General features: G+C 37.2%; 1 protein-coding gene across 12 annotated transcripts in view; it reads right to left on the reverse strand.

The window, feature by feature from the left end:
- Window positions 1-1,522: 1,522 nt before the first annotated feature.
- Window positions 1,523-12,299, reverse strand: part of Fn1 (fibronectin 1) — a 63,796-nt gene continuing 53,019 nt past the window's right edge. For 4 of the 12 annotated variants that reach the window (XM_020181664.2, XM_020181666.2, XM_074071662.1 and 1 more), the window contains 8 exons: window positions 11,181-11,270; window positions 9,782-10,248; window positions 8,665-8,803; window positions 6,081-6,245; window positions 4,252-4,377; window positions 3,670-3,776; window positions 2,595-2,705; window positions 1,523-2,276 (listed from right to left, as the gene is read on the reverse strand). In XM_020181664.2, coding sequence (XP_020037253.1) covers window positions 2,205-2,276; window positions 2,595-2,705; window positions 3,670-3,776; window positions 4,252-4,377; window positions 6,081-6,245; window positions 8,665-8,803; window positions 9,782-10,248; window positions 11,181-11,270 — 1,277 coding nt within the window. In that variant the 3' untranslated portion in view covers window positions 1,523-2,204. The remainder of the gene's footprint in view (window positions 2,277-2,594; window positions 2,706-3,669; window positions 3,777-4,251; window positions 4,378-6,080; window positions 6,246-8,664; window positions 8,804-9,781; window positions 10,249-11,180; window positions 11,271-12,299) is intronic. The other 8 variants (XM_020181663.2, XM_020181668.2, XM_020181669.2 and 5 more) reach the window with 2 other exon arrangements.

Below are 12,299 nucleotides of genomic sequence, written 5' to 3' on the forward strand. Positions count from 1 at the left end.
ATTTGCTTAATTTGTTCTGAGTTTAATTTGTAACCTAACAACCTTCTAAAATCCAGTAGATATTGTGGAAAAAAAATTTTTTTTTAATCTTAGTTGTGGTTTTACATTTCATAAAAGTATCAAAAGGACTTGCTATCCACTTAATACAGTCCAGTTGGATTTATTTAAACTGTACTTTAGGGAAAATATTCTTAGGTTTGTATTTTGGCAAGTGTTTTGAAGCATAGTCAGTGTCAACCGGAAGCTGTGCCTTCTTTGTTTTTAAGCTTAAAGCAGGCTGAGGTGCCTGCTTGACCAACCACCTCATGAAGATGAAGGTGCCATTTCACTTTCTCCTCCAAGTTTTCATGGATTTCCCATTGCACAAAGCGTGGAGTCCTGATGAGTGAGCAGTGCAGTGATGACCCACCTATGTCAAATAAGTCATTTAATATCACCTTGATCTGCACTTCTTGTGATATTGTACCATATAAACAGCAGCTAGCTTGGTAATTACTGGACTGGTAAAGCTGAAAGACCAGAGATGTTAAATAAAATCCAGGTCTGGGTCTGTGGTTTGCTGAGAAAAATTCATCTGTATTCTCTGTAAAATTAGGCTGAGAAATCTTTAAATGGAATGCTGAATGTCAAAGCACTTTTAAAAAAATTGTAAATCAATTCAAATGTTAGTGTTATGTATTTTTTAAGTGCTTTCTGAGTCTTTTACTAATGGATAATCAACTATTTCCTATGCCACTATTTATTATTCTGAATGTCAGATTTTTAAATGGGCTTTTATTGGTTGAGGTGGAGTCTCAAGAATCTCCCTCCACTCCCCGCCCCTCCCCCAGGGCTGGCTTTGAACCTCAATCCTCCCAATCTCCACCTCTAGAGTAAATTAGGATTATAGATGTGAGCCACCACAGTGGCTGGAATATCAGATTTAATCCCAAAGTTTTGTTATTTCTCCATGGTGAAACTGAAAGGAAATGATCTTTGCAGACAAGGAATAAACGAACTGTTCAGTTGGGAGTTTATAAAATTGTGCCAAAAATGAAAGTTGATATGAACAGATACTGAGGTTATTATAGCATAGAGATTCCCTATACAATACTATTCAAATAGTTTTTTAACAACTCAGTCATACTTTTATTTTCCTTACAGGTAATCTATTTGAATAGATGTCTATTGAAATGAAGGAATGAAAAGAGGAGGGAGGAAAGGAAGCATTATAATGGTTAGAAAAGAGCAAATACAGGTTGTTTCAGTTATACTTCTCAAGTGTTAGCTAGCAAGTTTAATAAATATTTGAGTTTGCTTTAAACTATTAAGGTAGAAAACATAAAGCTATCTCCACTACTGAAGAGATGAGATGACAAAAATGAATCTTTTTGTAGCAACAGGCAGAAGTTCTTATAAAGAAATCCCTCAAGAATTGTCATAGATTTTCAAATGTTTGCTGAATTGAAAAGAGAAATAACATTCATGAGGATTATTATTTCTTCCCTAAATACCTTACATTAAAAAAAAAAAGACCTTCAAGTTGAAGAATGTAAATCTTTTATTAAAACAGTTTCTTTCCACAGTAGTAAAGCTTTGGCACATACAGTATAAAAAATAATCACCAGCCATACCGAATCCCTCTATCAACTGCATACTAAGTGTCTTCAGTACAATTTTTTCCATATAAAAATACTGGGAAAAATTGATAAATAACAGGTAAGAGAAAGATATTTCTAGGCAATTGTTAGAGTCATTTGGAAGAGTACTGTGGCTATTTTAAATATCACAGTAACAGGACATGCTGTTCCTATAGTATTGCAGGCCAGACAGTTAAATGAAAGCAGAGTGTTTGGGTAACTTTCCTACTTAAAATTTTTGGTAGTATTATTTGATACATTTTGAATCTTGGTTGGCTGCATACACTTCCCTATTGATTCCAAACCAAATCATACTGAGAATCATTTCTTTTAAAACACCGAGCGGGGTATTGAATATTCTGAAGTAGAACAGGTAATGCACTGCCCTCATTTATGAGAAAAGTCTCAAAACACTCCCAGGGTGATGCTTGGAGAAGCTGTGAGTTGAGCTGAAGCTGGAGAACTTAACTCCAGAGCAAAAGGCTTAAGAAAGAAACAAACACTCAAAGATGGGATCTGCTACCATCACTCCAGTTTGGATGGGCCTTGGCAGAGAGAAATGCTTGTTCCCTTGTGTTGCAAATATTACTCTCTGGAATCGTCTCTGTCAGCCTGCACATCTAAAGGCATGAAGCACTCAATTGGGCAGTTAACATTCTGTTAAAATGAAAAAAGAAGAAAAAGATTAGTGAAAAATATTCTAAAGTATATAGAAAAAACAAGTGGGCAGAGGAGACTACTATAACAACTGTATAGGAAGGATACTATATGTTTTCAAGAACCTATCAATATATATGATAGAAGATGTTCAGGAATTTAACAAATGGTAAGTTATGCTCTGGGATACAGTATTCTTCATAAGTAATTTATAAGGATTTTTTTTTTAAATAAAAATCATTTGGTTCCTTCAGAAGAAAGACCTCTGCTATGCACCTGATTGCATTTAGGTAGACATTCAGGTGCAAGTGCACTTACAGTGTTTGTTCTCTGATGGTATCTCTGTGAGTACTGGCTGTAGGAGTGGCCAGTGGAGCCTTCAGGACTGGGTTCAGCCCCAGGTCTGCGGCAGTTGTCACAGCGCCAGCCCTGAGAGGAGAGGCATGAAGTCAAGTGGAGTTTATGATAACCCAAGGACATCATAATTTAGTGCTTGAGTTAAAGAATTTCAGCTCTTATGCATTGGCAAAATATAAGCAGTTAATCACTAAGGAAGCTTTGATGATGATCTCATGCATTCACAACTCTTAGAATACATTTTGGCTTATTATCATATCTTAAGCTTGTTCTGTCTACTTATGTTTTTCCTTTCTTCTGAAATGTCCTTGCTTCTCTTCCTGTGCAAGTCCCACTCATCTGCTAAGGTTCATTCATTCCCAACTTTCTTAATATGCTTTTTGCACTGGAAGGAGGAGTCTTTCATAGAATCCTACAGCTTCTAAAAGGGACTTACTATCTTTCCACTTCTTTCCCTCCCTCAACCAAATCTCAGCTATGGTAAATCCCAGCCAGTTTATGCTTGTCTTTTCTATAAAACCTTTCTAACTGATTCTAGCCCACCCAGAACTATTAGTCAGACTCACTCAGAATCTCACTTCATCAACTTGACTTTGCATTTATGCTAATTTAATGTCTCCAACTATATCATTAAGGGCCAGGGACACATATTCCCTTGTTACTTGGCAGTGTTAGAGCAGTAACAAGGGGTTTAGTTTTAGATTAAAGAAGGGCACAAAGAGGTAGCATTTTATTTGCTGAAGGTATTGTTCAAAATATTTAGCAGCAATACCACAGGGGCATCAGCTTGGAGCTGAGGGGGATCTGTACTCACAGCATTAGCATTTCAGGTGCTGAAGAACAGGATGGCATGAGAATAGGTGGAATGGAGAGGGGCTGAGGCTGTCAAGGAGGGGACAACTGAAGACGGACACTCCGGAGTCTTATGGACTCCTCATAAGAGGTCCTGGCACAACTGTGTACCCAGCACATTCATGCAGGAGTCTTATCTGTGTCTTCATCTATGTTGCAGGGAGCTCAGTGCATACAGTCTTACCCGCTGGCCTCCGAAGCATGTGCAAGAGCAAATGGCACCAAGATATTCCTTCTGCCACTGTTCACCTACATGGTAGGTCTTCCCATCATCATAACACGTTGCCTCATCTACGTGAGAGCACAAATAAGAAGTACTTGTAAGACCGAGAACAGAATGCAGATCCAACTTGATACATTTGTATCATCACAGCCCAAATCTCCTAAATGTATGTGAATCATCATGAGAGGTACTGCTATGTAGATCTTAGGGCAGTATTTCCCAAAACTAGATCTAACAGGTTCAACAGGAAGACGGAAGTCATATTTTAAATGTTGAATCTATAGACCAATAGCAACATTTCACTGCACATAATAGTTAAAATCCTCAGGTTAGAAAATTGCTAAAGTACCCTGTAAAAACATTGTCCTGGCTCATTTTTAAAGCTTGCCTCTCTTTTTCTAAATTAAGAGATTAACAAACCCACTGTTCAAGCCTCAGAGAGAGACCTAAAGTCTCCAATCAATCCTGTGAACAAGAGTTACAGCCCAGTAATGAAAGTGGGAGCCCTTCATAAGGCTGTGGAAGTGATCTGTGATGACGTACGAGGATCACACTTGAACTCTCCTTTTCCATTCCCCAGACATGTGCAGCTCATCATCTGACCATTTTCTCCCTGGCGATCCCACTTCTCTCCAATCTTGTAGTTCACACCATTGTCGTGGCACCATTCTGTATGGATGGGACATCATAGGCAAAGAGTTAGTTGCACTCTGACTCATATGACAGCCAGTGCACTGGGACATGTCATAGTATTTTAAAAGCTATCAATCCAGAAGAAGTGGCCATTAAAGATCATGATCCCTAAAATGAACCAATTCTATGCCATTTTAAGATTTATTCCTTCAAAGTATTGTCACAGAACTAGCTCATGACTTTCATTTGAATTCTCATTAGTAAGATTTAAAATTGTGGAAAACTGAAGTAGGGCTGGAGTAGCTTTTTAGAAATAAAGAAAAAGTCATTTTTAGATTTGCAGAGGCCCTAGATACAAAGTAGTTCAATTAAACCTAAAATAGATATCGGCTGGTTTCTACCTGCCATCACCTGTTTCATCTAAATGGAAAGAATAAAAGAATAAACATGGGCAACAAAAGCGAAACAGAATGATAAATCAAAAGTTACTATTCCTACAAATAGAAGAATGGTTCTGAAGAATATCCTGAAGTCACAAGTTGTATTTTTGTAACTACACACATAAAAAATGACTTTTTAATCTCCAAGTATTGTATGAAACAGAACACACTTCACAAGTTCATACAACAATGCATTATTTCTTCCATTTTATCAACAATTCAGCCTTCCTTAAACTGGAAGAAAAGATATTATGCAATTATAACATTTAAACAGACAATATGTAAGTTGAGCAGAAGATTTACATAAACTTATAGTTTGTCCCCACATTTACACCTAAGTACTTATACATGATTTTTAAAAAAAAGTAAATTTAAAAGTAGCTTAGTTACAGAAGTTAAATATCACTTAGTTGATGTCCAATGTTAAACCATTTTATGTATACAAGTGAAGTAAAATCTCTTAAAGAAAAGTTTTAAATCTGTTGCATTTCAGTTCCACAGAATACAATTTCTACAATTGTCCTTAGGAGGTTTGTTCATAAGGCCTAATAATGGTTAACACCTACAAAAATAAACCAATTGTCAATAATAATTATATCTCCTAAAAATAAAGGATAAATTAAAAGTTATAAATTCTAATATTAAATCTCAAAGCATAATAGATAACTCCTAGGATCATTTTAAGTAAGAAAATTGAAAAATTAAAAATCTCTTTATATTGAAATCATATCATTTTAATTCTAGTTGATTCTTACCACTTTCTTTTATGTGGTTAACAATGTTTGAGCTATCTGGGTTATTTTGGTGTGTGTATGTGTGTGTACTATGATTGTGTTTGATGTGTGTGTCTGTGTAGTGTATGTATGTGATATGTGTACTATGATAAATGTTTGTTTGATTGGTATTAAAAGAGAGTGTTTGTGAGTATACATGTTCACCTCTGACCTCACTCCAAACTAAAGATTAAAAGAGATTTGGGGTTTCTTTGTGTTTCTGGTACTCCCAGTTAGACATGGCTCCAATGAGTTTGGCTTTATTGATTAAACAGAAAACTTCAAAAATCAAGCCACCACTACAAACTTATTTTTAATCAATAATTGTATTAGCATACAACCCTTGAAATGAAGCAATATTCAATAAGTAAAATTTCCCATCATATTTCTATGATGCAAAATGTTACTTTGAGTCAAACAGTATCTTTATGTTTGCTTCATGTTTGGAAGAGCCTTTGTCTACCAAACATGCTTTCTTGATACATTAGTGCAAATGCATGGAACTGAAGCAAAGCAAGCTACTCACTAGATGAATCACATCTGAAATGACCACTGCCAAAGCCTAAGCACTGGCAAGTGAGTTTAAAGCCAGATTCAGATAATCGCTCCCACTCCTCTCCAATGGCATAATGGGAAACCGTGTAGGGGTCGAAGCATGAGTCATCTGTAGGTTGGTTCAAACCATCATTGACTGGGAAAAGAAAGGAAAAAAAAAATCTTGTTGATGGTTTTGGACCATAAGTATCCATTGTATACAATGACCTAATCCATTAGCACTGAATCACTCATCTGCTCTATCAATGCATCAGTCACTCTCATAAGCAATGCTTACACAGAGCAGTGGAACCTGGCCACAGGCATCTTCAAAGCAGCCCATCTTTTATTTCCATCCTAGTTCTAAAAACTGATCATTCCTAGTAAGTCTCCTTTACAGAACATGGAACAGATCTTGAAGCAGGTTAAGCTAGTTAAGACTTCAAGGCATGATGCCTCTCCATCGGTACCTGAGTGGCTTTGAGCTCATTAACATCTCCCTTCCTCTCTTCCCTCTTCTATAACAGGAGGATAATAATAAAAATATTTCTGCCTCCTAAGGATATTGTGAAGATTACATGAGGTCAAGAATTCAAACTGTTGACCGTTTGTCAATACATGCTCATTAGGTTAAGAATTATTAGATGCTATTCTTTGTCTACAATGTCTTAAAGTTTTTTTGTTTGTTTTTTGCAGTGCAGGATTTGAACTCAGGGCTTTTAGTTGCTCTACCATACCCCCAGCCCTTTTTTGCTTTAGTTATTTTTCAGAGAGGATGTCAAGTTTTTGTGTGGGGTTGGTCTCAAAGGGAAATCTTTATATCTACAGCCTCTCTTATAGCTGGGATCACAGACAGATACCACCCACACCTGACTTATTTGTTGAGATGGAGGTCTCAATTACTTTTTTGCCTGGTCTGGCTTCAAACCATGATCCTACTGATCGACACCTCCTGAATACCTGGGATTCTAGCCAAGTCAGCATTTTTAGATAACATTATAAATACACTCTTCACTTTTGTTATCATACATTTTGCATAGTAATACAAAAATCATAGATTTTCAGTTATTATAATAGTAAAAACTGCTTTATAAATAAAATAACTGTTCCAAACAAGAAGAAGCAACAGGATATAGATGAGTTAGAGTAAGTAGGGGTCTCATCTCATTACCCTAAGATCTTGTTTCTTTATGTTTTGGAAAAAACTTATTTTAAAATAATTTATGTAAATAAAGCACGCCTCAAATTATTCTCTAAAAATTAAATAGCCTAACTTACTGTGACTTTAAATCCTACTTGCATACTTCTTTATACAATGTGCAAATCAAAAGTACCTAATATTTCAAAAGGCATCACCCTAGAAGAAAACAGTATTTTAGAGAACTAAAAGTGTGGCATGTTTCAAAGCCAAGAGAACCTAGCTAGAATGAAGAATACTGCTGCTGGGAATAAGGAGTTGAAAGAAAATACAAAGAGCTCAGACTGTTGAAGGGTGTTCCACCATTCTAAAAATAGCAGGAGTTAAAATTTCACTCTATCATTATAGAGATGTGATCTTTAAAAAAAAAAAAAAAAATGGTGTGGAAAAAACACAAAAAAACTTATGTTCTCAAAATGTCCTTTTTTTTCAGGGCATTTTACTAGTACAACCACAAAAGATGAAAGATAAGCATTACTGTGGATGTGTAACACAGCAAACACAAAATAATCCCCACTTCTGGCTTGCCAAAAACTCAGCTGCTTAATTGACAGGAATTTACATGTGTAAAAGAGCAGTCTTCTATGAGATGATGAAGGAGGCTGAAATTAAATAACTGTCCTAGGAAGAAATCCTGTTGCCTGGGGGGAGATAAAATTTATCACTCCCCATGAATGTGGAGTAGACAGCCCCTGGAAGATTCAGGATTCGTGATTTTGACTATACCCTTTCATGCACCTTGGTGAATCATCAGTTGTTCCAAATTGAAAAGCCAGGTGGATCCCTACAGGTTAAAAGGACTTTTCAAGTGCTACAAAAAGGAACCAATGGTTATTAAAAAAAAAAAAAAAAAATTTGAAGTCACTTTAGAACAAGGGAGCTCTTTGGGTAGAGATGGTCTATGATGGCAGCCTTTTATATCAGGAACAAAAACCAGCTGTCTGCAGAGGGTTTATAGGTAATCAGTTGCAGTAATAAGAATCAATCCCTTGTATGCACATATGAATAATAAAACAATAAAAAAAAAATCAAGAAGTAGCATGGTGAGGTAAAGAGGGTACAGGAAAGATATCAGGAAATAAATGCCCTATATCAATGCAGATACTCACTAGCAAGACTAGAGTATTGAACTAAATAATATTTCAAATCCCTTCCAGGCCTGTCATCCTCTCACTGTTTGAGGTTCTTATCAGTTCTGAATGTGCGTGGACCAGGACACTAGGATACTACAAGGGAAAATAATTGAATCTAAAGTTGCTCATTTACTGATGTATAGCCTCACTTCTCCCAGTTAAAAATCAACAGTTACAAAGAAACAATAGAAAACACCTCTTCTGATGTAATTCAGCCAAGACACATAGCGTGTGAGCGTACATACCGGAGTTTCCCACAGTAACAACCTCCTCCCGAACTTTGTGCCTTCTCTGGTCTTTCAGAGCCTCCACTATGATGTTGTAGGTGGCCCCCCTGGTCAGGCCTGTCAGAGTGGCACTGGTGGAAGTTCCAGGAACTCGGAACTGCAATTATTGGTACATTCAAAGTGAGGAGAAAGCATTATAGTAAGGAACAGACATGCCCCAGCCTGTACTCCTAACAACAACCCTCCCTGTTTAAACAAAGCAAAGGGAGACAAATAAAAAGGAAGGGTGTAGGACTCCCAACTAGCCAAGGAGAGAAATGGAATGAGTGCGAGAAGCTATCATTTGCCAGATTTTTCTAACAAAAATCTACCTGTGTGCTCCATAGTCACCAGCAGCCCTTATCAATATAAGTCTTGTCTTCATCTTACACAGTTATGGATCAGAACAAGTCCACTGGGACCCCTGGTCATGTCCCTTTCACATATGATAGGGACACTGATCTGTATGGGAGATGTGGTCATGCCATACAAGGTGGCATTGAACCACAACATGGAGTCCTCAAAACATAGGCACATCTTCAAACTTATGTTCCTAAGCTCATAAATTCCCACAGTATAGGCAGCTTTTAAATTTCTGCCACTTTCTAAAAATAACACAATAAAAACTGATTCATGTAACAGTGGGACAAATTTAGAGTTGCAGCTAAAAAGTCAATCACTTATGACACACTTTCACCTGGGTTTCTTAGACATATTATAGATAATGGGATTCTTCAAGAATGAACTCTAAGGATGGTATTTTAGACTTCTTTACACAAATGTAAATTCAAGTAGAATATTTTTCTCCTTTTCTAGAATCATCTCTTTGTCCATCTCATTAAGGAGTCTCCAATGTGTCAGAATAACAAAAATGATTTCATTCTCTCTACTGAATAACACTAATGACATGCTCTGGTACTTCTCCCAAGGTAGAGGCACATGGAGATTTAAAAAAAAAAAAATCAGAGCTTAAATGTGTCATCTTTCTAAGAGTCCTAAACAAGTAACCATTTTACATCAGTGCACTGGCACTACAGTTACCTAGATAACCCCTTTCTAGGCTGTCCAGTTTTAAGTAAAGAGAAAAACCAATTACCTGTAAGGGTTCCTCATCAATGCCAACAGGTTGACATGAAATGATGTACTCAGAACTTTCCTGGAATGGGGTCCAAGAGATGGTTGTCTGAGAGAGAGCTTCTTGTCCTGTAGAGGCATTTGGATTGAGCCCCAGAACGTGAGGGTAGAGATGGTGGTCAACGTCTCCCCTGGGGACATGACCAATTTGGATCTCCTCATCTACATTCGGTGGGTATGGTCTTGGCCTGTGCCTTACAGGGGTGGCCGCAGTGGGTGGTGTGGTCCGCCTAAAACCATGTTCCTCAAAGATCATTTGTTGCCCAACACTGGGCTGCTGATGGGATGTGCCAGGAAGCTGAATACCATTGCCGGTGTCATACCCAGGGTTGGTGATGAAAGGGGTCTTTTGAACTGTGGAGGGAACATCCAAGATCTCTGGTCCATGAAGATTAGGGTGTGGAAGGGTTACCAGTTGGGGAAGCTCATCTAGCCAAGAGAGGTTAGAGCCAAAAAAGCAAAGCGCATTAAGCTCCAGACAGTAGCAGCAATAATTGTTATCAATTCAAGCAACAAATGACTATTGACCTGATCAAAGCCCCTGGAAAACCAGCAGTTCTCAGATCACAAACACTTTTTCTAGAAAGAAATTTTTTATGATCTTCCTCAAAGGTTTCTTTATAGTTTAGAGAAAGAAAAAAGTGTTAGTATGAATTTATCATACACAGAAAGCTTTGAACCACTGAGCCCCATAGAAGCTGCCTCTGCTCAAATTAAGTCTATTAGAACTGAAGTCTGCAGTCTTTTTTTCCTCTTTTTTTTTTATACTTGAGAAGCAAGTTGTAAGAACAGATTCTAAAATAATCATATCAGTGTCTGAAGTGTGAAAATTATAGAAGTATGGTTCAATAGTCTTTCATGGTTTGAAATGGCAAAAAGATAAAAAATACATATACATTTATTTTTTAAGTGTTCCTATCACTACAAATAGAGTATTTTCTTCAAATTAAACTGTAGCTGGATGACAAAGTAAGACATTATTTAGTTCCAAGTTTCAGAAACTAAATAATAAATCAAGACAAAAGAGAGTTTTGCTCTATTTTTAAAAAAAGAAATATTTTAAAATGCAACAAGGTATGGAAAAATACCAGTGATGGCAACTTGGTTTCACATTTAATATCTAAATTTTTGAAAGGTGACTCAGATATATTGGCTGGCTGTAGTAAAGAAATAAATAAGACAGAACTCTGCAGAGCATGTTAGGTTATTCTTGTCAAAGAGTACAACATACAAGCTATGCCATTAGGAAAAAAATTCCATGAGAAATGCACCAAACATTGAGAACTTCATACTGCAAAATCAATAATTTGTTATGAGTCTTTTCTGAAACTTCTCCTTATTACCCAGAAAATGCTTTTTACCTGTCTTTTTCCTTCCGATCAGAGGCTCGCTCTTTTGGTTGTTCTTGAGGGCAATGATGTAGATGGTGTACTCAGTTCCCGGTTCCAGGCCTGTTGGAAGAAAGGAACCATCACGTTACTCCGTAGGTTCAACTAGTCACATGGGAACGGTCTCCCTAGCAGAGGCTACTGGGGGGCAAGCATCCCTTTCCAGCTGGTTGTTGGCTCTTGAAAGGTAAAGTTAACTTCACTTTTCTTCTATAAATCCCCGAAGATTCTGCATATGAAGACCACTTAGCCAATTAAACACCTGACACCTGAATAAGCACTTTAATGCTAACTTTTCTGGGGTATTCTTTTAGCCTGTGAAGAATCTATCATGTCATGTCAGCATTGTATACCACCAATGGAATCTAATTTTAGAAGAGGTCATTGCATATTTTGCACATGAATCTGTTTAGGCCTGATAACTAGGCAGCCCTCAATGGCAAAGGAAAAAAGTGAGACTAAAGGTGAGTACTGTGCAGGAGAGTGACTTCCCTATAGGAAGTGTCCAGCTCAACTCCTACATCTGTTTATTTTTTTCCTCTGGAAATGTCAAACAACAACATCTCCTGATACTGTATGCTCTGTAGGAATTCTAACAATCAGATGTGTGTGTGTGTGTGTGTGTGTGTGTTGTATATATATATATATATACATATCTTTCATCTCTCCAGCAAAATAATACCAGAGCATACTAGAGGCCTATAACATTTCCTACCAAGGTGAACAATTCTGATTCCTTATTCCAGGCTTTCTCTTGAGGGCAGGAGGGTTGGGATGGCTCTGCCTCAAGACCTATACTGTGACTAAAAACTAGGGCCGATGGCAGGTGGTACTCTGGCAAGTCCTACAGGACCACCAGATCTTACAGGAAGCTGAATGTGATGACAGGATCACAATTAGCTATTGTCTTGAGAAATATCTTTTCCCAGAACTGAATGGACAGGTGAACTTAAATCAAAAAAACAAAGTGTACCATATGACAGTATTGAAATTGCATTTTGATGAGTTCATGAGGTTTGAGATACATTGAAATCTACTGCTTTTTTTTTTTGGCAGTACTGGGTTTGAACTCAGGGCCTACAGGCTTGCTAG

Source organism: Castor canadensis, chromosome 4 (genome assembly GCF_047511655.1).
Source record: "Castor canadensis chromosome 4, mCasCan1.hap1v2, whole genome shotgun sequence".
NCBI classification, from domain to species: Eukaryota; Metazoa; Chordata; class Mammalia; order Rodentia; family Castoridae; genus Castor; species Castor canadensis.